This window comes from Sminthopsis crassicaudata, chromosome 2 (genome assembly GCF_048593235.1).
Source record: "Sminthopsis crassicaudata isolate SCR6 chromosome 2, ASM4859323v1, whole genome shotgun sequence".
Lineage (NCBI taxonomy): Eukaryota > Metazoa > Chordata > Mammalia > Dasyuromorphia > Dasyuridae > Sminthopsis > Sminthopsis crassicaudata.
Window position 1 is genome coordinate 634,555,272 of NC_133618.1, and position 27,289 is coordinate 634,582,560.

At 42.0% G+C, this 27,289-nt stretch overlaps 1 protein-coding gene across 2 annotated transcripts; it reads right to left on the bottom strand.

Moving 5' to 3' along the window:
- Window positions 1-2,096: 2,096 nt before the first annotated feature.
- FAM241B (family with sequence similarity 241 member B) lies at window positions 2,097-8,746 on the bottom strand. 2 transcript variants are annotated; one of them, XM_074296547.1, is made up of 3 exons: window positions 8,596-8,746; window positions 6,830-6,950; window positions 2,097-3,514 (listed from the first exon to the last, which is right to left on the bottom strand). In XM_074296547.1, exons 2-3 carry the CDS (start codon window positions 6,923-6,925, stop codon window positions 3,245-3,247), a joined length of 366 nt encoding a protein of 121 aa, XP_074152648.1. In that variant the 5' UTR covers window positions 6,926-6,950; window positions 8,596-8,746; the 3' UTR covers window positions 2,097-3,244. The 2 variants fall into 2 exon arrangements, with proteins under 2 accessions (XP_074152648.1, XP_074152649.1); XM_074296548.1 differs by lacking the exon at window positions 8,596-8,746 and adding an exon at window positions 7,908-8,401.
- Window positions 8,747-27,289: the final 18,543 nt, after the last annotated feature.

Here is a 27,289-nt window from a genome sequence, read left to right on the forward strand (position 1 = left end):
GGAGAGGCATTAATCAGAGCTGTTCAATCAATAATACTGACTTGGAGGGAAAGTAGGAGGAAATATTATTAAAAGCTATTCCTTTTCAGTAAGGGAGTTTTGACTCTTCTTTGGGCACTCTATAGCTCAACTGGAGGGAAAAGTATTGAAACGTCAAATTAAAATTATTTTTTTAATGTAAAGAAGAATAAAGTGAAAGACTAGAAAGGGGCCTGATACATATTTCTTCCCAAGGGAGACTATGCTCTATGGAATCCTTCTTATATGGGGGTTGAGAGAAATGGAAAGAATACAGATACACAGAGAGATGGGAATAGACAATCCAAGGACTTCTCTATATTTAAGAGAATCTCCAGTCCCTTGGGAAACTTCTTCCTTCTCTTCATAGGGACTTTCTTTCCTGCCAGTGTACTGAAAATCAATTCTGAGTGAAGAATTGAAGACAGGAAAGTCTAGTGGAAAGAGCCCTAGGCTCAGTACATCCGTGGAGGAGGCTTTGGTCTTAGCTGTGATGCCAGTTGAGGAGTTGGGGATCCCTTAGGCTTTAGTTCTCTCCAAAAGTCTAACCAATCGCTCCCCTATCCAAGAAACTTCAGTGACTCTCAGTTGCCCCAAGGACTCAAGTATAAATTCCTCTGACATTTCAAGCCTTTCTCAATCTGGCTCCTTTCTGGCTTTAATCTTGTACTTGGACTCCAGGTGCATAGTGGGATAGAATGCCGGGCCTGGAATAAAAGTGACCCGAGTTTCACTATGGCCTTAGACACCTACTAGCTGTGTGACCCTGGACAAGTCACTTAACCCTGAAGGAAATGGCAAACCCCTCCAGTATTTTTCCCAAGAAAACCCCAGATGGATCATAAAGAGTCTGACGTGACTGAATAACAAGGAATGTTTTATTTTTGCTACTGAATTCCCTATAGCTGGCACATAGTAAGTGTTTAATAAATACTTGTTAATGGATTTTCTTCTTCCTAAAATAAAAATAAAATAAACTAAAAGTAAAGTTTTTCCAGGCCTGACCTTCCACCTGGGGTTGTTTCCTCACTGTGACAGCTAAGAAAATGATCACCTATCACTGATCAAAGCATTGAAGGGTAGGGCTCTATGCCTTTGGAAGGATACTTCCCTGCTTGCTACCTGTCTTCCCAGCTACCAAACGGGATCCATCCCTCCCACTGAAGAGGGAGGAGGTCAGAGGTGACATCCAGGTGGTGATGGGTCTGGAAGGGGGGTGCTGAGGGACAGCTCAGCCTCCCCATTTGGGTTCAAATCTCAGCTCACTAGCTGTGTGGGCAAGTCACTCAATACTAGAGCTTCCATTCACAGTCTTCCTAAGGTCATTTCCAGCTCAGGCTGTGGTGATCCCATTATCCCATTCAGAAAGGTCATTCCTTCTTCCACAGGCAGGCCAATCAGCAAGCTGAAAGCTGGAGGTTGGGGGTAGGGCAGCCGGGGGTTACCAGCCCCAAGTCAATCAAGGTTAATGACTCACTTGAAGGAAGGGGAGGGTGATACCCAGAGCAGCCAGGCTGCAAATCTAAACTGACTTGGAAATGTAGCCACTTAGGGGGATTAGTGAAAGGATTAGCAGAAACCTCCCAAAGCTGGCCTTCTATGGCAGGATTAACACCTCAAGCCCACCCTGGAAGAAGTCTAGCCTCAATGATCCACTCCATCCCAGAGAGAAACAACCTTAAAGGATCCCCACTGGGACACAGGGATTCCATCTCCATGTGGAGACTGAGGGAGATGTGGAAGAAAGGAAATCCCACCCTCCCTGTCTCTATCTCCTCCCAAACCAAACCCAAGTTGGGGATCTTTGTTCCCATCAGATGGGGAGAGCCCCAGTTTTCTAATTCAAGGTCAGCTCCACCTGTGTTTACTGCGATCCACTTCCATACCACTTCATGCACCAGCCCCCTCCCATTTTGGGCTACCCCCTAACTTGGGGATGCAGCCGAGAGCTGAAAGACTCCTCGGCCCACACGATGTCTGAGCCAGATGAGACCCCATCTAGTGGGAGAAGGCCCATCAGGAGTCTGCCCCCACCAAGATGTCCCCCTCCACGCCCACAAATAAGACACAGCAGAGACTTGCCTTGAGAAAGGAGTCATGTTCCGACAGAGAGCCCGCCAGCATCCCAGGAACGTCAGTGATCCCCCCCCGTAGCCGGGGTCCCCGTGGTCTGCCCCAACCCCAGCAGGGCCAGACTTCCCATCTCAGAGCCACGCTCTGCAGGACAAGGCTCCAGAGAAGCTCCCGGCCATGAAACCTGCCCCCCAGAAAGGGTTGGGTTTGTGTCCATTCACACACACTCTCCCAGAGCTGCCTGGTCTCCAGGCCCTAGCCTGCCCAGCTGAAACTCTTTTAGACCTGCCCCTGTCCTCTCTCCACCAAAAAATATCTTAGAAAAAAGGCCTTTAAAGAGGGCGAGGTTTGGTCCCAAGGCAGTGACTGAGCCCTCCTTGCACATCTGCCACCTCCCTCTCCTCATAATACCCGAAATGATCCCACTCCCATCCAGGTCCCATTCTGTCTGTGCACAGCCTTGCCAGAGTTTCCAGGATAAAATCCGGCTCCCTTTCAGACTAAAGGAGAATAAGTCCTATGGCTCAACATTAGGGGTCAGCCATTCCCTCTAGCCCTTTCCCAAAGGCCCGCCTGCCTGGGACCTGCCAAGCCAAAAATCACCTCCAAGACTTTTGTCTGCTTGGGGAGAACTTGTCTCGCAGCCAGGGTTTAGCACTGGTCAGTAGCCTGACTCTCTGGGGGCTGTTGGAATTGCTGGAGATCGAAGGAAAAAGGGAAAATCCCTGGGGACAGAGAGAAGGTTTGGCAAGAAGGGCCTGGAGGACCCAGCCTCCATCCCTGGGAGCTCGAGTCAAGGCTAATTGGAGGAGCTTAGAGGATTTGGGGGTCTTCTCTAATGTGGTCTTCCAGCTACAGGGGTGAAAAGGGAGATGGGTTCTGAGAGGCTGACAGCCTCCTGGGGCAGCAGCCCCACTTAGGACAAGGCCTCCTCCTGACACACAAGGGGCACGAGGGGACACAGTGGGTACCCGTTTCCTTGGGGCCTTTTCCATTCATGGAAGGGCCCAACCCTCACCAGTCACCCCTCATTCATTTATCCATACACTGCAGTGCACACACAGGCGCGCGCACACACACACACACACACACACACACACACACACACACACACACCTCTCCCAGGAGCTCCCCGACCCGTCCCTCCCCAGGGTCACCGAAGGCTCAGCTGGGACACCATGTAGACAAGGCCCACCAGCAGCAGCCCCCGAACTCCCAGCATCATGACCAAGAAGAGCAGGAGGATGGACATCACAGGCTCCACCACCTGGTCCCCCAGGTGCCACAGCGGGAAGCCCAGGTTCACCAGCTGCTGGTTGATGTCAGAGAACGGGGAGCGATGGGCACCCGGCCTCGGCCCCAGGTGATGGATATTTGGTGCCGGGCCCCCATGAGGCTGGCCTTCTCCTCTGGTGAAAAAGTTCTATGGAGGAATAGAAAAAATATATATATAGCAGATACAGGGAGGACGTCAGATATAATGGGAGAAGACCTGGGGTTTGAATACCGGCCTGGCAAATGATTGCTGTGTGTGACTCTATAAGTTTTAGTCTTTCCATCTGTAAAATGGCCCCTGAGGATCCTTCCAACTGTAAGGAAATTCCCAGGAGACACCCTGAGCAACAAAAGAAAGGCACTATGGGGAACAGGTGTTCAAGGGAATCTGCCTTCAGGAACCTCTTTGGGGGGCCGAGAGACATTCAGACCCCCCCAGGAGCCCCTTTGGGGGGCCGAGAGACCTCCGGGCCCCAGGAGCCTCTCTAGGGGGTGGAGGGACCTCCGGACCGAGATGCATTTCCTATCACCAAAATCTATCCAACAGCCAAATGGACAAAGACCACTGCTCCGTCTGTGGCAGTGCCACAGACGCCAGGCCGGGCAATGCCCTCTTCCCCCTTCGGCCCCGCTAGGCCATGGACCAGAGGCCCAAGCAGAGCACAAGCTCCTTGAGATAAACCACTGATCATAGGTTTAGAGCCAACAGGAACCTTGGTGAATAATAATAAGAACAGCTACGCAGTAGTCAGGACAAAACAGTCACTAAAAGTAATAGGAGGGTAGAAATGGTCCTTGGACAAACAAATCTCCATCAGAACGCCACCCCACAAAGGCAAGAAGGGCAGAAGCCTGAAAAGGCATTGGCCCAATTCAGGAAAGCCCAGTTAGAATCCCACTCCACACTGTGTATGAGCACTCGGCTCTCCCAGGAGCTCCCCCTCCCTCCCCAGAGGCATGGAAGGCTCAGCTGGGACAAGTCATGGAGATAAATCAATTAAACTCTGCCAGCTTCAACTTCCTCATTCCCAAAATGCTGATGATAATGATACCAGCGCCTCCCTCCCAGGACAGATGTGAAGAAGAAAAGAGATCCCACTGGTAGAGCACTTTGCAAATGTTAAAGTGCTATATAAATGTTAGCTATTATTATTATTATAACAAAGATAATAACACTGTACAGTATTATCTCATTTGAGTCTTGGAGGGCAAATATTATGCCCATTTTACAGATGGGTCTGTCTTCCTAGAAATTAAGTGACTTTTCCAGCAGCTAATAAGGAACTGGGGTAGGATGAGAATCTGGGTTTGTCTGCACCAAGTCCCGGACACCTCCCACTGCACCACACTGCCTAACTCAATGAGGAGATGGAGGTCCACAAAGTGGAAGCAAACAACCCAACGGAGCGGAAATCCAAGTTTCTGGCATCCTGTACCATCTCTGGGAGGAGGGGGGGAAATATATATCTTTCCTCACAGAAACCAGTGCAGGCCTGGGCACGTGGGAGGTGTTCACTGAAGGTCTCGGACAGGAAAGAGACAGGTCCAGGCTGAGGAAAAGGAGCCGCATCTGATCCCCTTCCAAAGCCAGGAAAAACAAGTGCGCCTTGTGTAACCGGCGATGGTCCGTCTGGGCTCTTTCATGGCTCCCTCCTCTGAAAGGAGGCCATCCGCATCATTTTACAGTTACTGCTCCTCCCGCTGCTTCCCTACGATTTCATTGGGCTTTAATCTAAAAAATAATCTCATTTAAACCTAATTCCAGACCTTTAATATCTGCCAGAGAACTCCTCCTGCCAAAATGGCTCCCACAGAGGCGGATCGGAGACTTCTCTAACTTGGGGTCTGAGATCACTGCATTAGTCCAGGGACCTATGGTTAATGGGCCCCAAACATAGATCTTCCTGGTCTCTACCTGACCTCTGTGCAAGGGCCATGCTACCTCAAGGGAAAGCATATCATGGGGAAGAGAGTCCCCAGTCACATTTGGGAGTCCAAGAAACCATAAGTTATGAGGGCAATTCTCAAGGGTTTGAATCCAAAGTCTGGTTGTCTCTTGTGGAGTGTTCCTGGCCATGTCTCTCCAACCCTAAGAGCCCGTGTTCTTATCTGTAAAATGGGAATGGCATTCTCACTACCTCTCTCCCAAGGGTGCTGTAGGAAAAGAGCTCAGTAACTAAGAGTGGCTCCCATTGTATAGCCCTGGAAGAGCCGCAAGGTTTTTAACATAAATTTGAGTCTAATAACAAGCTTGTGTCCAGTATACTCATTTTCCAGAGAGGAAAAGTCATTTCCTATTTCATACTGTGATAGTGTTGGCAAAGGGAGTTCAATCCAGATCTTCTTGATTCCAAGTTCATTTTTCCACCTACTATATTATATATATAAATAAATAATTTAGAAATATATACATACAATTTAGAAATATATATATAAAATTTAGAAATATATACATACAATTTAGAAATATATATATAAAATTTAGAAATATATATGTAATTTAGAAATGGGAAGCATTTCCAACTCTGGTATATATATGGTGTAAATTCTAACATTCCCAAGGGAAACTTAACCAGAAGCTAACTAGGAGAAGTGGGAGGGAAAGGGGGAGGGAATAGGGAATTTGGAACACAACATTTTGCAAGCATCAATGTTGAAAAATTATCCATGCATATTTTTAATTATTTTTATAGCTTTATATTTACAAAATATATGCATGGGTAATTTTTCAGCACAGACAATTGCAAAACTTATTGTTCTAACTTTTCCCCTCCTTCTCCCCCACCCCCTCCCCCAGATGGCAGGTTGACTATACATATTAAATATGTTAAAGTATAAGTTAAATACAATATATGTATACATGTCCAAATAGTTATTTTCATACATATGTTTTGAAAAAAAGAAAGAAAGGGGAGAGACAGAAAGAGAGAGGAGAGAGAGAAGGAGGGAGAGAGAAAGAGAAAGAGAGAGAAAGAGAGACAGAGACAGAGACACAGAGAGAGAGAGAGAGACAGACAGACAGACAGACAGAGACAGAGAGAGAGAAGAGAGAGACAGAGAGAGAAAAAGAGAGAGACAGAGAGAGAGAAGAGACACAGAGAGAGGAGGGAGAGAAGGAGGGAGAGAGAAAGAGAAAGAAAGAGAAAGAGAGAGAGAGACAGAAACACAGAGACACACAGAGAGAGAGAAACAGAGAGAGACAGAGAGAGAGAGACAGAGAGAGACAGAGAGACAGAGACAGAGACAGAGAGAGACAGAGAGAGAGAGAGACAGAGAGAGACAGAGAGAGAGACAGAGACAGAGACAGAGACAGAGAGAGACAGAGAGAGAGAAACAGAGAGAGACAGAGAGAGAGAGAGACAGAGAGAGAGACAGAGACAGAGAGACAGAGACAAAGAGACAGAGAGAGGAAACAAACACAAAACAGAAGCTAAGATGGGGCCCAGGAGTTCTTGTCCCATACCTGCCGAGATGTAATGTTCCGAAAGGAGGTGGTGCTGGCCCTGGCTCGGGGGTCATCATCTTGTACGATGTCTCCGTTGGCTAGGATCCTCACCATCTTCAGAGGCACCGGTGGGCGGGACCTGCAATCACAAATTAGCCCTATAAGATTTATAAGAATTTTCTCCTTCCTTCAGACCTGCTTCTTGTCCCCATTTTACAGAGAGGAAAACTGAGGTTCTGCAAAGAAAAATGACTGGCCCAGAGTTGGCCATTAAATATTACAATTAACCTTCAAAGCTCAGATTCATAGAAGTCAGGGAGAAGAGATTTTTTTGGTTGGTTTGTTTTGTTTTATTTTTTAACCTAATCTTAGAAAGTTTAATTAACTAACCAGAAAATTCCCAGTCTGGAAACAGATACATCAAGAATGTGACACAATGGCCTCTGTGCCGGGTTCTAGGCACTAAGCAGAGTGCCTTCAGTCTAGCTAAGGGCCAGAACACCTGCATCCCCTTCCAGCTTCACTCTGCTGCCTCAGTTTCACTATCTGAGAAATGGGGAAGCGACAACTAGGATATGCTAAACAGATTATACCAAATTAATTCAAAGGTGCGGAACTGTACCAAAAAGAATGAGAAACATGAAATTTCCAGGGGGAAAAAAAAAAGATTATATTAAGAGAGAGAAAATGAAGAAAGCGGACTCGTACCATGACAATAATTAAAGGAAGCCTACACAGGAAAGCACCAGAACAGTTATGAGGGTGAGCTTCGGGACCCCTGGGGGCCCGACCATTCTGTCAGCTTCAGCACTCTGCCCTCGGGGAACACGGTTTGTAAGGGGAGGGCAGCGTGGGCCAGTGGTCAGAGGGGAGAAGGAACGAAGCGCCCGCCTTAATGCAATTTTAAATTTTTGCTGCATCATGCTGGGTTCAAATGCCAGCCCTGCCACCGTCCCGACCCCTCTGGGCCTCAAAAGCGTCACAAACGGGGACCTTCGTCTCCAGAGTCCCAAAGTCTCAAACTCAAGCCACGAGTTCTTGCCCCAAACCTGCCCGATGGATGTTCCGAAAGGGGCGCGGGGACTCCTGCTCTCACCCGGGTGACCCTGTGAAGGGTGCGGCGGGGCTGCAGACGTTACACAGGCGATCCCCGCGGGATGTTGTCACTTAACCGGGAGGCAGAAATCAGTACTGGGGAGGCGCCGGGGTGGGTGGAAAATGGAAGATGGAAGACAGACAGACAGACAGACAGACAGACTGATAGAAAGACAGAAACAGACACAAAGAGACAGAGTCAGAGAGAGACCCAGAGAGGGGGTGGGGAGGGGGAGGCAGTGTCCTGTGTCTGAGATAGCAGAAATCGAGACCCTGGCTGCTGCCGGGGCCCGTTCCTGCAGGAGGATCGTGGCGTTGAGGCCCGGAAGGACCCCAGAGCCCTCCTTGGACAGGTGAGGAAATCGGGCCCCGGAAGGTGCAGGGCCGGGCCCAAGGTCAGCCAGGCGGCCCCAGCGGGGAAGCCGCATCTTCCGACTTCCCGTCCAAGCCCCCAAGGACCGCGCTGGAGGTCCGAGCTGCCGCCCGCGCCCCCAGCACGTAGTGGGCCCCGGAGCATCCCGGGAGCTGGGAGCCGCGGGTCGGGCGGGCGGGTCCGTGGGCAGAGGCCGCCCAGTGCGGGGGGCGGGCGGAGGACAAAGACAGCGTCCGCTCCCCGGGCCCCTCCCGGGTTTCTCCAGGAGCGCCGGGCCGCGGGACGGGGGAGCCGAACCCCGGCCGCCCCCTCCTACCTGTGGGGATGCGCTCCCGGGCCCGGTCGCTGTCCACCGCCGGCCGGCCTGGCTCGCTGCAGCGGAGGGGCGGCCGCTAGCGCTCCGGCCCCACCTCCCACTTCCTCCTGCCTGACATGACAGGAAGCGACAGAGAGACGACGCGGGAGCTCAGCATTCCCCTCTTAAGGCCCCTGGGAGAAATTGCAGCTGCTCGGGCTCGCTCCGAGAAGACGAGCCTGGGGCCCGGGAGGAGGGCCGCGGGGCCCCCAACTCCGGCCCGATTGGCCACACCTGCACCCTGCGCCCAGCCCGAGCGCGCGTCTCCCTCCCTCCAGGCCGCCCTCCCGCACCTCCCGAGCCGGGACAGGTGAGAGGGGGAACCGAAGAGGCTGAGTCCAATTTGTCCGGCTCCGGTCCTCCCGACGGGGAGATCTTGGACAGATGATTTTCCTTCTCCGGTTTCCTCCGGAAACTGAGGGTCTTGGGTTAGTGACCATCAGGTGAAGCCCCTTCATAAATGTCCCCGTCCTTCGGGATCCTCCCCACCCCAGATCCGCTCTCTCCGCCGCCCATTCAGGGGGGCTATGGGACCTTGCTTCCAAAATATACTGAGAACTGCATCCAGTTTCCCTTACAATCCTGTGTATTTCACTTTCTGAGAAGGGTCCAAAGACTTTGCCAGACTAACACCGAAGAAAGAAAGGAAAAAAAGGTTTAAAAGCCCCAGATCCAATTAATCCAGCATCTAGCTTACTCTCAGCTGGCGGGCAGCTCATCAGGCAATCCATCAATCAATCAGCAAATATTTAGCGAGCAGCTGGGCGCTAAACGCTGCGGAGACCTTAAGTTTCCTATTCAGTTTGGTTCAAAAGACATCAATTAGTGCACGGGATCCTAGACTAAGCAGAGTTTGGATAAGACAAAAGTTCTTGCTTTTGAGCATTTAACAGGGGGAGAGGGGGCTGAGAGAAAAAAGAAAAACAGAGATGGCCCTGATACACAATATTCTGATTGGGAAGGAAAATGGCTATCATGGCATATTATCTAAGATAAAGAGGTCGTCCCTGACTCGGAGGCTCAGGAAAGACTTCCTGGAAGAGGTAGCATTTGAAGTGGATTTATGTATCTGATCCTGGGGGAACAATTTGTGTGTGTGTTTTAGTTATATTTTTAAATAAATAAATAAATGGATGAAATATGGGGCTTCAAAAATGGCAGAAGACTACAAAAATGTGGGGAGAATTATGAAAAGCAATGCAAAGAAAATAAACAGAAAATGATTTAGAACAATTTTGCTAAAGTTAATTTCACTGTAGTTTTGGGGTAATTTGTTGTTGTTCTTACAAAACAGCAAATCTTTCATTTAGAAAGGATGGAGTCTATGGGTATGGAATATTACACGCTGTCAAACTGAATGAGATGAGGTGAGATCTTTCAAGACAGTTGTGAAAATCAAGTAAGGCTTCATCTACTTCAGAGTTTGAGTAGGCCTGAAGGACTGTGAACATCGAGTCAAGGGCATAATTGCGTTCCCCTCTCATGATATCTCCTCCCTATTTCAGCTAAATATGGGCAACTATGTACTTATTGGTCAAGTTCAATTTCATGGGCAGATCTCGAGTTTAGAATGTAAGACTCTCAGCCAATGAGGATGAGGGTCAGTGGTGGGAGAGGGTGTTTTGCGTTAGGGATTAAAGGTGCTGTCCTGCCCACACGAGGCGCTTCCTCTCTTCCATTGTCTGCTCGAGGAGTGGGACACCCTTCTCCCAGAATGAACAATAAACTTTGCTTTTCTCTAGAGCTCGCTCCAGCTTTTTTATTAAATGGTGACCCCCTCACCATTTCCGTACCACACAAAACTGATTCCAATATGTTGCTTGACTTAATTTTTTTCTATTTTAAATCTTAATTGGAAGCGACATCTTATTAGGTAACGTAAGGAAAGGAAGGGAATGGATATATTTGAAAATAACATTCATATTTCTATGCAGCATTTTATGTTATAAAAACATAAACTTAGGAACTTTCCACAAAAAAAAAAAAACCACAAATATTTACATTTACAGGCAAAATTTTTAAAAACCACCCACCAAATGTATGTGGCAGTGTAAAATGCAGTTTTTGAGTGTCAACTCTGCACCTTGAAATTCCTAATTCCCTTCCAGGCTCATCTTTTTTTTTTTTTTTTTTAATTTTAATAATTTTTATTTACCAGATATATGCATAGGTAATTTTACAACTTTGACAATTGCCAAATCTTTTGTTCTAATTTTTCCCCTCCTTCCCCATCCCCCCAGATGGCAGGTTGACCAATACATACAGGCTCATCTTGATGGCCACCTTGCCTACAGGGCTTCTTGTGATCTTTCCTTGGTAGAACACCTCCTCCACCACGTCATATTTATTCTATATAAATTTTGTATTTGCCTACCAAAAAAAAAAAAAAATATCATGCTTCCCTCTCCCCAGACAGAAAAGAAGCTACATGAGAGCAAGAGCTATCTTGGTTGTTATTTTTGTTACCCTAGCACTTGACACATAATAAACATTTGCTGGTAATTGAATAAAAGACCAGGAAGACAAGAGAAGCAGGTGAGTCATTAAGTCAATAGACATTTATTAAGCACAAACTGTGTACCAGACATTATGCTGAGCACTGGAGATACAAAGAGGGGGGAAAAGACAGATCTTGTTGTCAATTGGGGGGAAATTGAGGGGAGACAGAAGTAAACAGATCTGTGCCAAGAAAAGTACATAAAAGAATGGGGTAGTCAACTGTGTGAAATGTTTCAGAGAGATTAAGACAAAGAAGTAATGATGGATTACTGATTTTAGCAATTAGGAAGTCTTTGGAGAGGGTAGTTTGACTAACATGGTGTTGTTTGTTGATGTTGTTATTTGTCTTTCATTCTCAAAGAAGTGATATCAGAGTGATATCCTGACTTCCAAATGAATTGGATTTGAGTGAGCTAGGGCTAGGCAAAGTTATCAGCCTCATTTGCCAGTCCACTGGCAAAGCACGGGTGTAGACAGCTGGTGATGGCACTGGATGCAATTTTAAGCTAAGGTCTTCCCAAGGGTTTAGCTCATCTGAGGCAACATCCATTTGGTAATCCCAAAAGACAAGGGATGGAGAAGAGAATATAAAGGGAGGAAATACAAGCATCCATACCTTGTTTGACTTAATTGAAGAAATAGAGCTTGCTCTCCAGCAACTCACAGTCTAGGTGAAGAGACAATTCAATGGTGAGAAGATAATACAAAATCTTGTACCTAAGAATTCTGAAAAGGGCCTTTAGAGGCCATCTAGTACAACTATCCCATTTTGCAGAGGAAGAAACTGAGGCCTAAAGAGGGAAAATAATTTGCCTAAGGTTATAGAGGCAGGAAATGATAAAATTAATATTTAAATCCAGGTCCTTTAATCAAAAATAATAGCAAGAGTAATTCACAGTTTAAAGTTTACAAAGCACATTTCTGAGGTAAGTAGATATTATAAGTATATTCATTGTACAGATGAGCATGTTGAGATTCAAAAATATTCTGACATGCCTAAAGTCACACAAAGTATCCGAGGCAGATTTTGTATCCCGATCTATGGACTGAAAATCCATGGGTTTTTCATTACTGAAAAAAAAAAATAGAAGGCAGCAAAGAAATATGACGATCTCCTTTCACCAATTAATCACTTCACCAAAAATATTGAACCCCCAAAGCAGTTGTCATCTTTCTTTTATATGTTTCATTTTCCTGGTCTTTTTTTAAACTTATACCTCTGGTTTTCACATCTTATTTATTTTCAAATATATTGCACATTAGTCACATTGTGAAAGAAGACACAGAGCCAATGGGGGAAAAACATGAAAAAAATTACAGAAAGTTAAAAATAATATGTTTTGATCTGCATTCAGACTTCCTCAAGAACTAAAGTTTTAAAAGAAGGAAAAAAAAGTCAGGTCTGTATCACTAAACACATTTGATAGTCTGTGGAAGTCTCTATAACCACACTTTCAAACTAAAAGAGGAGAAGGCAGATTGTTGTAATCACACATGATTCTGCTTCCCATTTTTGCTCCTTTACTTTTATGGCATTCTAATCATTATTAGAGCATATATTTTGCTATATAATGATAATACATTATCATGTATTATTTTCATCTGCTTACTTTACCCAGCATCCATTCACATACTACTTCCTGATTTCTTCATGTTCATTATGTCTTAGGCATACTAATATTTCATCACATTCATGGGTCACAGTTGATTTTGCCAAACCCCAATCTACTTTGTTTCCCATTTCTTGCTACCCCCAAAATAAATATTTGGGTATTTATTGGATCACCCTCTTTGATTTCCTTGGAATACATGCCTAGAAATGGCAGCATAAAGAGGGTTATGTTGGTTTAATAATAACTAGGGAAATGTATGTACTACACACTTAACATTTAAACTATCACATTCTCAAGACAACAAAGCAATCAATTAAACCACTATTTGTAGCAGTTGCCAATTTGTGAGGGATAAAGGCTCCTACTGAAATTTAACAACTGGCTCTCAAAAGTGGGTTCACATTGGTTTGTTTCAGCATTCGCTTGGGTAGAATATGAACATTTTAGTCAGTTTTTACCAGAGCTGCAAATTGTTTTTCGGAATGGTTCACGACTTCACTGGAAGAGTATTGGTGTGTCAATCCCTCCAGAGTTGACTATTTCCACATTTTTTCATTGTCAATTTTCAGAGCATGAAGTGAACCCTCAGAATTATTTCCATCCGCATTGACCTTATGATTGATTTGACTAATCTTTCATTTAGTAGTTAATAGTTTGCAATTTTTTAGTGTTCTATATAATTCTGCCAATCTATTTTCTAGTCTCCCAAAGTTCTCAAATAAGGAGTTGTTTTATGTATGAATATTTATCACATATATTCTTTGGTTTGTTGAATGTTCAGTTACTGAGTTAAGTTGTTTCTGACTCTTATCTAGTCTGTTCCACTATTCAACTTTTCTATTTTTAAGCTGTACCAGATAGTTTTGATAGTTATTAACTTCATAACATTACTTGAGGGCTATGGAAATGATCTTCCCCCTTCATTTCTACTTTTTTTTTTAATTATTTCTCAGGGATATCATTTTAATCAGAATTTGATCAAAGGAAGACTCTTCTATAGCTCTTAAAGTAGTGAAGAGGAGAATGTTTTCAGCTTTAGACCTTGTCTTGGCAGTGATCATTCCTCTCCTAGAGATATTTCCATAGAGACATGATGGACTTGGAGTGCCTACCCAAGGTTGGGCAAGTATTAACAGAGAATCCCCCAGGTTCCTCTGGCTTTTTAAAACCTAAAATAGAAGGAATAGCCACTAGAGAAAGTGGAGAAGCAGACTTTCTAGGACATCATTCTGGACCATCCAAGCATGGAGCTGAGTAATAACTGTCAGTTATCATTTGTATGGCACACAAGTGAGAAAGCTGTGGAGACTGAGATCTGTATCCAGATGCAGGTATAGATTGGGATCCGAGCAAGGAAAGGTAGAGTAGTTCAGGTTGATTTGGGGTAGGTGAGAAGCACAAACAAACCAGGTAACACCTTTCTTAATCCTCCTTCCCTGGAGGGAGAAAGTTGGTTTCTGCCCAAGTAGGAAGCTGATCTGGAGAGAGAGTTATTTATCCTCTTTGTAGTAGGTAAGGCATCTGGAATTTGGAAGTTTTATCCATTTAACCAGATGTTCTCATTTCTATGCTATTTGAAGTTGTTATTTTAAAAACTCAATGTCCATCTAACAAGAGTTTGTCTGACTGTACATGGATGGAATGGGACTGGGAAAGAGGTCAAATGCAATGAGAACGTTTTCTTCCCAATATGGAGAGGGAGGATGTGGGAAACTAATAAGACAAAAGCATTCGCTGTTAATAATAATTTTCCAGAATGTGTATATGTTCAGATCTCATTTTCTTTGAACACATAGAAATAGACATAAGGAATTCTGAAAGCTCAGGAAGTTGGTGCCTTTTTTGCCTAAGGGTACACGGCTGCTGTGGCTACTAGGGTTGCTTGTGATTCAGACTTTTGGACACACATACCCCTTTAGGAACTCATCCCACTGGGCTTTAGATAACTAATGTGTAAAGTACATCATGGCAGGGTCTGGGTCTTAGACTTCTCTAAGGATGTCCATAGCAAAAGGAGTGTATCCTCAGAGCATAACACAGGGCTAGATATATAACGTGCACTCAATACTTGCTACTTCATTAAGTCATTGCTCTTCCAAAATGTCCAGCCAACCTCAGGAAGCCAGTTAATATTGGGGTGATCAGCAAGGGCCTTCTTACATTAAAGAATTTAATTTAACAAAGAATGGGGAATCTGAGGGAGATGTCCATAAATCATGGAAGAGGTACACAAGCTATGACATAAAAATGTAATGGACTAATATCTATGCTAAATACTCAGCATAATTAGCAATCACAACTCCAGAAGATTAATGATTATTAGCCCCCTCCTAGTAAAAAGGCAAAGGACTCAAAATGTAGAATAAGACAAGTTTTATTTTAATTTTGTTTGTTTGTTTTGTGACATGGTAAATGTGGAGATTTGTTTTGACTATGCATATTTGTAATCAGTATTCTTTATCTTGTGTTTTCAGCAGGGGGAGGAGAGGAGAAGAAAAAGGCAGATGTTAGCTAATTAAAACAAATTAAATATTTTAAACTTTTTTTTCCCCTTAAAAACTCTTTTTACCTTCAAGGCAAACATAAGCAGAATTTAGAGTTAAGAAGCCCTGGATTCCACTTCTATCTCTGACACATATTAGCTCTGTGAAAATCATTTGAATTCTCTCAGTGGTTGGAGTTTCTAAGGCCATAAGTAATAAAAATTGCCATTCAGGGAGTTGCTTACACTAATGAAACTGCAGCTTAAAAACAAAACAAAACAAACATGTGCTGGGCCCTAAGGATACAAAGATAAGAAAGGGTGAACTGGTGGGTGTCAGGAGCACGTGTAGGCATAGAGGGCACTCCTGGGAACCTTTCATATATTCCTCTCTGGGAAGGAAACATCAGGAGCTGCATTGAAAGAAGGACTGAGACAGGAAGGGGGGAGGGGTGCTGGCTGAGTGTTCAATACATTGCTTTAATGAAGCCTCGGGCCACAATTGGCCTTTTCAAGGTGGAACATATGTTCAGGGCTTGGTGAGAGGAAGGGAAAGAGCTTTGCTTGGGAGACCTTGGGGTGCTGGGTCTCAGAGCTTTATCTGAGAAATAAAAAGGCTCTCTCGAGGCACTAAGTCAGCCCAGCATCCCTTCCAGCATCATTTGGAGCTACAAAGAAAGAAAAATGAATCATGATGACTGGGACCTCCACACCTCAGAGCAAAGGTACACTTGGCTCTCTGTTTCTGCTTTTCTGGACAGCCTTGAATAGCCCTCCTTCTCTGTACTACGTATTGTCTTTAGCTTTCAAAGAATACAAGTCATCATTTATATCTGAAGGGATCCTAGGATCATGGACTTAGAACTGGCAGGGAATTCAGAGCCAATCTAGTCCAATCTTTTCATTTTGCAAATGAGGAAACAGCAACAGAGAGTTTAAATAACTTATCACCATTCTTCCCACCTCTCAGGTTAGTAAACTCTTTGTTTCCCTCAACTCCCCACTCTCCCTTATTCCACACATCCAAAAAAATTGCCAAATCTTTCCATTCTACCTTCAAAACATCTCTGGAAGCAAAGGCCTTCTCTCCTTCCCTACTTTCAGCCTTAGTCTTGACCAGAGCTTTTTTAACTTTTTCCACACATGCAAAAAAATTTTACGTGATCCTGGGTATGTTGGCATATAAAATAGCTTTAGAAATCAAATATTTCCTGATAATAAATCATAACATTCAGTTTTAAGATCCCAAATGGGATCACAACTCACAGATTAAGAACCTGGAGTCTAGATCCTTGTCATCTCTCAGTTGGATTATTGTCAGTCTATCTTCTACACTGCTCCCAAAGTGATTTTCTTTCAGCACAGATATGACTATGTTACTCCCCCACAGAAAAATCCAGCGAATCTCTATTGTCTCTAAGATAAAAAATGAACTCTTTAGTTCTCAAAGAATTTCACAATCTGGTCCTGATCTATCTTTCCATTCTTGTACATACGTAGCAATCCAAACCACACAAACCTCCTCCCTTTCCTCTCAAAAAACTTTGCATCTTCTATCTTTGTGCCTCTGTACTGTGCCCCATATATGACATGCCATATCCCTCCTCCTTCAAGTCAAAGCTCAAGCAACTTGACTTCTTGACTCCTCCCAACTGCTAAAGCCCTTCCAGCAAATTACCTTGTACTTCAAGCCTTTGTGTTTATTTCCCTTAATTCTCTTTTTATTAATCTGTTCATATTTATAGAAGTCAGATCTAAATAATTGGAAAAATATTAAGTGCTCTTGGATAGGTCAAGCGAATAAAGATGACAATACTACTGAAACTAATCTATTTATTTAGTGCTATACCAATCAAACTCCAAAGAAAATATCTTAGGAAAAATAACATCAAAATTCATCTAGAACTAAAGATCAAAAATTTCAAGGAAACTAATGAAAAAAAAATCAAATGAAAATAGCCTAGCTGTGCCAGATCTAAAACTATATTATAAAGCAGCAGTCACCAAAACCATTTGGTATTGGCTAAGAAATAGACTAATATTGATCAGTGTTAGTTTCACAGGATAAGATAGCCAATAACTACAGCAATCTAGTGTTTGGGATAAGAACTCACTATTAGACAAAAATTGCTGGGAATAATAATAATGAGGCCTTCATTTCCAAAATATATAATTGACTCTAATTTATAAGAAATCAAGTCATTCTCCAATTGATAAATGACCAAAGGATATGAACAATTTTTAGATGAAGAGATTGAAACTATTTCTAGTTATATGAAAAGATGCTCTAAATCATTATTGATTAGAGAAATGCAGATTAAGACAACTCTGAGATACCACTAAACACCTGTCAGATTAAAGGAGGGAAAGGGACCCACACTTGCAGAAATGTTTGTGGCGGCCCTTTTTGTAGTGGCTAGAAACTGGAAATTGAATGGATGCCCATCAATCAGAAAATGGCTTTTTTTAATGTTATGGAATATTATTGTTCTGTAAGAAATGACCAGCAGGATGATTTCAGAAAGGTCTGGAGAGACTTACAGGAACCGATGCTAAGTAAGCAGAACCAGGAGGTCATTATACATGGCAACAATAAGATTATATGATGATCAATTCTGATAAATGTGGCTCTCTTCAAAAATGAGATGATTCAAATCAGGTCCAATGGTTCAGTAATGAAGAGAATCAGCTACATCCAGAAAGAGAACTCTGGGAAATGAGTGTGGAACACAACATAGCATTTCCATTCTTTCTATTATTGTCTGCTTGCATTTTTGTTTTCTTTCTCAGGCTTTTTTTTCTTTCTTTCTAGATCCGATTTTTCTTGTGCAGTAAGAAAACTGTATAAACATGTGTACATATATTGGATTTGACATATATTTTAACATATTTAACATGTATTGGACTATCTGCCATCTAGGGAAGGGCGTGTGGGGAAGGAGGGGAAAAGTTGGAACAGAAGGTTTTACAAGAGTCAATGTTGAAAAATTACCCATGCATAAGTTTTGTAAATAAAAAGCTATAATAATAAAAGAAAATAAAAACTTTAAAAGGATTACAGTCCTGTCTGAAGAAGTTCAAGTCTCTCCAGAAGGAAAAATTTTGGGCTTTCTAAAGAGGCAACCCCATCTGTGACCCATAAACCCAGGAGTGTTAATAAGAGTTTAACAGCCAGCTTTGGATAGGAGAAAAAAGAGTGAACACAGGGTACACTCTTAAGGGCAATCTGCATTTTTAACATTTTCTCCATGGCTTTCTTAAGTCTAGAAAATTCATAAGACAATAAATCAAATTCTAATTTGAAGAATTTTCCACTTCCAAAGCATAAATGCTTGCACTTAGCTAAGGTACCTCAAGCTGGTACAGTTGTAGTATGCATGCAATATGGCCTCCTGACTCCCACTTTTCTTTCTTTGGGGATGGTTGCCTCACCAGTCCTTCCATTCTCATAACTAGCTCCACTATAACTAGATCATGGCAAGAAAGACTTATCCTAAGCAGGAATTGGGGAGAAGGCAGGGAAGGAAACTGAATTGGATGTCTTCCATTTTCAAGATAGCAACATGATGATCAATTTAAAGCCCTGCTCTGCCTTGAACTCTAGTCCCTACTCCTACATTCCAAATCCTAACAGACACACCCCAGGTCACATAGCTAGTGTCTGAGACAAGATTTGAACTCAGGTATTGGTAACTAATTCTAGCGCTCTATCCACAGTGTGACCTCATTGCCTTATTATACCTCAGCTTGTTCTCTGTAAAATGGGAAGGATGAATTTGTTGACCTTCAAGAATTTTTGTAGCTCATTGACAGAATTATATTCAAAGGTTTTTTTTTGTTTTTTTTTTTATTTGTGGGAACTGAAAAAAATTTGCCATCGAACATTAGTTCAAGCTTTTGAGAATCCAGGATCATCTTCCCACTATGATGAATATAGGAAGACTTTAGTGATGGACATAAGAGCCCTTCACCCTGAACCCCATTGAAATTGGAACATTGAATTTAGAGGCTAAGGGCCTGGGTTCAAATCTCATCTCTGCCACTTGGTAGCAATGTGACTTGGCAAGTCACTCCATCTCTCCCAGCTTCAATTTCCTTATCTGTAAAATAGGTGAAGCTAAAAATCTATGACCTCTAAGTCTCTTTCAATTCCAAATCTATGATATATAGTCCTATGGACTCTTAAAATGTCGGGGAAAGGAGAGGGTAGATGTTTGAATGAGAGCTGTCTACATTGTGATTGCCAGGATTTGGGATATAGGACTAGAGATTAGAGTTCAAGGCAGAGCTTGGCTTTAAATCAATCATCCTGTTCCCTCATCTCTAATATGAGAATAATAATATCATGTATTTCACAGAGTTTTTCTCAGGATCAAATTAGATAATACACATAAAGCGTTTTCCAAGCCTTAAAGCACCATGTAAACGGAAGCTATTATTATTAAATGCTTTGCCCAGTGTCACATAGTTAAGCAGTGGAATTTGAATCCAGCTCTTCCTGACTCTAAGTCTGGTGTCTTCTTTATTAGATATTATACTAGCTCTCAGAACCATGCGTTCCATCAGAATTTGAACTCAGGTCACTGGGTGTTGACTCTAGTCTGCCAATTATCACACCACATAACCAAATCAAATGCAATTCTTATTTCCTATAAGTAGAAAAGACTCCAGAGGTAGCTGATTTCATAGATGATAGATAGATAGATAAAGAGATAGATTAGATTGAATAGATAGAAGAAGGAGAAGATAGATGGATGCATAGATAGAAGAGATAGATTAGATAGATAGATGAAATACATAGAGGATGGATGGAAATATTGGTAGCTAGAAGAGAGATTAGAGAGGTTCCCCTTCAATTTTAGTCTTTATTGTCTGAGCTGACCCTCTGTGTGAAGGCTTTTCTGTTTTTTCCCAGGGCATGGCTCATGCTGGTAGAGTCATCTCTAAGAAGGAGACTGTAAATTTCAGGAAGACTAAGCACCGCAGATTACTTCCCGAGAGTTCAGGGGTAGCTGCCAAAGCTAGATTCATCCACATCCATTTGGTGATTCCTGTCCAATCCTTGCCATGCACTTAAGGAGAGAAGCATTCAGCAGAAGAGTCAGCCAGGGACAGGAGGTCTGGCTCCAAGGAAGTAAGCATTCTAGCTGCCTTATGATAGTCCTCCAAACTGAGGAGAATTTGGGGAAGAGAATCCTTCTTCCCCCAGCTCCACTCACAGGAAATCTGAGGGAAATCTGGTGTTGACATCCCCACAAAGATGGCAGATCAAACAAAGGAGGAGCTTTTCTCCTTTAACTGACCTCAGGAGTATATGCTCCTGCTGGCTCCATCACTGATCATCTTTGAAACAGACTCACCCATCATAGGGACCAAAAGACCAACAAGAGCCTCTAGTGCCTCATTAGCAGGGGACCGAACCATGTGTGTCATTGGAAGTATCCCTAATCCCTAAGTATGCCCAGCTTGATTCCAATATCATTATCTCCACAAAATGTTAGAGACAGGATTTGATCCCAAACCTTCTAGCATTGCACCCCATGTCTTTGGGAGGTGATTACAACCTTGCCTCTTCCCTTAACCAAGGAGGAGACAAAGCATCATGATATTAAGCACATTATGGATAATAGTCTTCCAGCTACACATCCATTTAAGTCCACATAATCACCTCTTTTCTTCAAAAATATCAACTGACTTTCATATAGCACTTTTAGAGCAAAATACTTATATACACACTCCTTACAACAAACTTCTGAGAGAGGTGCCACTATTATCCTTACTTGTAAATGTAGAAACTGAGTGTGAGAGGGATTCACTCACTAGTTCAGGGTCCAACAGTTAGTAAGTGTCTGGGGCAGAATTTGAACTCAGCGTTCCTGTCTCCAAGTTCGGTACTCTCTTATTTTTCTGCCCATATTTCTATCCCTACATGTGTTTCTTCCTAGTTTTCAGTTGGAAGAGTTTATTCAATTCATCGGAGATATACGGTGACCCCATGGGTTGAGAAAATAGTGTGATATGGTAGAACATGGTCCTGCACTGTGGATCAAAAACCCTGCTCTGGTGCTGCTAAGTTCTATTTCTTTATCTATAAAATATGGAATTGGGTTAAACTGACCTCTGATTTTCCTTCTATCTCTAATTTATTAACCTATAAAATGGAAAATCTTAACTCTCAATCAGGGTATACTTTATAAGAATGGTAGCAAACTCCTCTGTTTAACATGTAAAATTCTTCATTCCCCGGACCCCTGCCTATTCTTCCAGGCTTTTTACACATTATTCCCTCTATGTTTTTGCAAACCGAAATACTGAGCAGTATACTAAAAGCTGACAACTTTATTATCAAGCATGAAACCTACTACTTGATCCTTTTATGGAAACAAAGAATTCCCACCTTGAGGAACTTACAGTCTAGTTGAAGGAAGAATACAAACACAGGGGAAAAAATTATCAAGGAGGCAGTGTATTGTAGTGTCCACCTGATCCACCTAACTCAAAACTGTGGGCTGTAGCGTACAACAGATAAACCATTTCAGCCCAAGGGCTAACCCAGGCTGAGAGTAACCAAAGGGTCTCAAACCCAATATCAGCCATCTTGACTTTGTCCTGCCACTGGACATTGGTGGTTTTAGAATCAAGAGTGAGGATGATGACTCTGTACAACTCTGCCTCACTTAAATCCAATTTACACCAGAAGCAAAAGACATCACCTAGCTACTTTACTGTTCCTACCTATCTCAAAGCCCTGGGGTGATGGGTGAGTGACAGGTGTGGATACATTGGGAGCTGTAGTCACAACCCTGCCCAGAAGTGACCTAGGCCATAGGGCTTTCTTCTCACTGGAAGCAGCAGTGGGATTTGGCAGCCCCCTGGTGTCTGAGCAATCTTTTAAGGATTGCACTGCTCCCCTCCCTGTGTGAGGAAGGGGCTAGAAAAGGTGACCTAAAATTGTCTGCTTACCCAACCCTGGTCCGATTACTGCAGTAGGCGGGGATCCTACTCTGTGACTGAGACACTAAAAAAAAAAAGTCCCCAAGTAGGGACTATGGTGGAGCATTCCAAGCTCGTATTGGTCTGATCAGTCAGAGTCGGACACACTGTGACTCGACTCTAACATAGTGAGGTCATTTTCATCCTCTTCGAGGACTAAACACAATAACCATAGAGAGCAGGCCAGATAGGAAGACTTTAAGTTCAAGTTCAACTTCTAGCATAATTGCTATATGACCCTAGCCAAGTCACTTTAAACTCTTATAACTCTCTAAGACCAAATATTTCAGAACAGATGTGGTAAAAGGAATTTTCCCATTGGGAGTTACTTAAATTATTGAGATCACATCTTTTATCAAGTTTCAGGTTATGGTTTCTGAAAAGATTTAAATATTAGCCCCATGAAGGGATGAAGAGTAAGGGTAGGAAGAAGGAGGAGATTTATATTTATAAGTTAATTAATTAAATCCTAATCTAAGGCTTTCTTTGAATACATGTTTAGCATTTCTTTTGTATGTAGAAAATGCCTGTCCTATACTCAATTCCACTGTATATTCAGTACCTTTCTTCTCCTCAATTTGAGGAGACCTTAGACATGAGCCAAAACTGAGATTTAAACATATTTCCCAAGGGCACTAGGAATGGGATTCAATAATCCAAAGGATGGGAAGAAAAGAAATAGAAAAGGGAAGAATGATTATTCAATGTAGCTTTAAAAACAGCAATTCTCCAACTTTATTGTCCTAGAAACAAAGACCTAGAGCTGAAAGGAACCTTGAGAGAGCATCAAGCCCAGTCTGTTAATTTTGTATATGAGGAAACTGAGAATGAGAAAAAAAACTGAGACTAAGAAAGGCTTAGGAGTAAGACAACCACACCTAGACTAGATCTAAAGTTTATTTGAACTCATTCAATCTACTAGGACACATGACTGCCTTTGCCCCCTAGTTCCTATTATCAGCAGCTGGTTCAAGATGCTTTCATGAAGGATGGACTGCTCACTCTACCCTTCAGTCCAGTCTCTAGATAGCTGCAAGTACACATCCTGCCTAAGTGAGCCTGATTCTGAGGTTTCTTTTTTTTTTTTTTTTTTTTTTTTGTTTTGTTTTGTTTTGTTTTGTTGTTGTTTTTTTTTTGGTCTGTTTATTTGTTTTCTGAGGCAATTGGAGTTAAGTGACTTGCCCAGGGTCACACAGTTAGGAAGTGTTAAGTGTCTGAGGTCACATTGAAACTCAGATCCTCCTGATTTCAGGGCTGGGGCTCTATTCACTGACACCTAGCTGCCCCTCTGATCCTGAATTTTTTATAGCCTTTTGTATTTGTTCATTCCTGATCACAGGTGAATGAGTATTGATCCTGAGATGGATGTGGCTAGGGCTTAAAGGTCATCTTTTTTCCGTCCTGGGTTCTTTGATTGGAATTGACTAATGGCTAGAAGAAGAGCCTCTAATAATTATTCCAAAGTTCTTAGAGCAGGTAGACACTAAAAAGATGAACCCAAGCCCTGACCTAACTTGCCAGAAGACCTCTACTGTAAGTAAACTTGCCCAAGGCCACAGCCGCTAGTAAGTGTTAAGTGTAGGAGGTCAGATTTGAACTTTGGTCTTCCTGACCTGTGTACTATCCACTGCACCATATAATGAATAACACTTTGTAAATTAAAATTAGATTTATTTAGAATTTTCTTTTCCCCCAGTTACATGTAAAAACAATTTTTAACATTTTTAAAACTTTGAGTTCCAATAAGGATAACATTTTTAAATGTATCAATAAAATGTATAAGGTTAAAAAAAGGAAATCAATTGAAATATAGTTATCAAGATATTTTAAGATAAGTTCATGAAATCTGAAAAAGTACTCTTGTTCTAATTTATTACCTCCCATGCAGAGATTGGAAGCATCCTCTATTTTTAAAAATATATTTTATTTCCCCTAATAACGTTAAAAACAATTTTAACACCATTTTTTTGTTTTACGTTTCAAATTCTATTCCTCCCTTCTTCCTCTCCCCTCTCCTTGAAACAATAAATAATCTGATATAGGTTAAACATGTGCAATCATGTAAAACAGCTTTCCATAGTAGTCATTTTGTATGAGAGATAGAGAGACAGACACAGAGAGACAGAGACAGAAAGAGGAAAACAGAGGAGGAGGAGGAAGAGCAGGAAGAGCAGGAGGAGGAAGAGGAAAAGGAGGAGGAGGAGGAAGAGGAACATGGAGGATGGAGGGAGGGAGGAAAGATGGAAGGAAGGAAGAAGACGGGGAGGAAGGACAAAAATAATATGCTCAGTCTGTATTCAGACTCCCATCAGTTCTTTCTGTGGGAAATGGAAAGCATTTTTTATCACAAGTCCCTTGGGATTGTCTTGGATCATTATATAGCTGAGAGTATCTAAGGCATTCACAGTTGTCCATTGTACAATTTTGCTATTCATGTTTACAGTGTTTTCCTGGTTCTGCTTACTTCACTCTGTATCAGTTCATGTAGGTGTTTCCAGGTTTTTCTGAGATCTGCTCATTAAAAAACCAACTTTACCATTGGCCTTTTGAAAGTAAGAAATGGGGGCAGCTAGGTGGTGCAGTGGATAGAGCACCAGCCCTGAATTCAGGAGGACCTGAGTTCAAATCTGGTCTGGGACACTTAACACTTCCTAGCTGTGTGACCCTGGGCAAGTCACTTAACCCCAGCCTCAGGGAAAAAAAAAAGTAAGAAATGATCATAATATCAATCAGTTCACAAATCTCTTAAAGTTGTTTGCATTCTTGCTATAATTGTATAAATACTCTTCTCGTTCTGCTTATTTCACTATGCATCAGTTTATATGAGTCTTCTCAGTTCTCTTTAAATCCATTATAGTTGTTATTTCTTATGGTGTAAAAAATTCCTAACATTTATATAACATAATTTCTTCAGTCATTTCGACACTCACTTTGCTTCCATTTCCTTTCTGTGTCAAAAAAAGGTGTGTGTGTGTGAGAGAGAGAGAGAGAGAGAGAGAGAGAGAGAGAGAGAGAGAGAGAGAGAGAGACAGAGACAGAGAGAGAGAGAGACAGAGAGAGAGAGAGAGAGAGACAGAGAGAGAGACAGAGAGAGACAGAGAGAGAGAAATAGAAACAGAGAGACAGAGAGAGACATAAACAGAAACAGAGAGACAGAAAGTGACAGAGAGACAGAGAAAAGACAGAGACAGAGAGACAGAGACATAAAGAGATAGAGAGAGGCTGAGACAGAGAGAATGAGTTCTTTAACTCTTTTTACCTTTGAGGTACATGTCTAATAGTGGTATTACTGGACTAAAGGATATGTGAAATTAAGTTTAGGGTGTAATTGCAAATTACTTTCCTGAATGGTTGAACCAATTCTCAGTTTCATTAATATTGAATTCATGTACCTGATAGCTCTTCCAGAAATTGCCTTTTTCCTGTTTTTATCCTCTTTACCAATCTTGTGGGTATGAACTGGAAACGCAGAAGTGTGTTAATTTTCAATATCCTCGATATGAGTGATTCAGAGAATTTTTTTTTCAATTGGTTGCTAGCTATTTGCAATTTTCTTGCCTTAAAAACTGCCTGTTCCTATCTTCTGATTATTTATCCATTGAGTAACAGTTTATATCCTTATATATCTATATTAGGAGATAATATGTCAGATATAAGGCTTTATCAAAAATTGGTTGACCTAGTGGTATCACTAGTATATTTATCCCACAAAAAATTGAAAGAATAAAAGGACCCATATGTACAAAAACATTTCCAGCAGCTCTTTTTTGTGTGATGACAAAGAAATGGAAATTGCTCATCAATTGGGGACTGGATAAACAAGTTATGGGGTATGGATGTAAGTGGAATATTATTGTACTATAATAACATAATGAAGGGGGATGGTTTCAGGAAAACCTGGTAGGATCTGTGTTAACCAATGCACAGTGAAATGAGCGGAACCAAAAGAAATGATGTTACAGCATACAAGATTTAGTAAATCTGATCAACACAATGACCAACTACAATTCTAAAGGACACATGATGAAGTATGTTCTCTACTGCCATCAGATAGCTGATGAAGTCAGAATACAAACTAAAGCATATTTTTTTTTCTTTCTTTTTCCCTTTTTGTTTTAGTCATGGCTAATGCAGAAATTTTGCATGACTTCGCATGTTTTAATGAGTTTTGGTTTTTTTGACTTGTAAATGAGTAGGGAAAGGAGAATAAGAGAATTTGAAAATAAAATAAAATTGAATTTTTAAAAATACCTCCCTTCCACAGTATTTTTAATATTTACTACTTTTGAGAACTTTTGGGAATTTTATGCATATAATTCAGTCAGGTATTGGTAACATGACAAAAAAAAGCTCCAAATTTTCTTGAAATCTACTCTTAAGAGAAAGCTTTATCTGTGGGTGGGGAGGAGGAGGAAGATTTTCCTCTAGCAGCAATTCCATCAAGTAAATCCTATCCTCTTTAATCTTCATGATAAACTCAAAACAGTCATTTATCTTTCCACCATTGTGAATGGTTTTGTTCAAAATGTTCTGTGGCTCTGAGTTTCTTTTTGTTGCCTTAATGAACTAAATTAATATTATAACTCAACCAATTTTTCAAGAATAAGACACCAAAATTTGTTTGATATTCAACCCCACCTCCTAGCCCCTCTCTCATTAGCTGTATGGACTGTTCCATCATAAAAAAAAAAAAAAAAAAAAAAAAAATTCAGCCTTCTCTTGGAGACATTTATGGCATATCAAAAAAACTGTCAAAATAGTTTTCAGCAATAAAGATGTAGCACAGCTAAGCATATAATATATACACCAAAACCTCCCTTGTTTTTACATTTAATTGTGGGGAGAAACAAAATAAAATTATATTATGTATATACATGCATCTTATCTAAAGGCATATTTTGCATAATATTTCTTTAGATAAGGTATAACCTTCTTCTGGTTCCTTATAGAGACCTACAGGTGCCTTTTCTTAACATGATTAATTTGTCCTGAGCTCCTGATTCAGACATTGTTACGAGTCTTCGATTTCCTGGGGGATGCAGTTAGGATGTGGATGAAAATTCCAAAT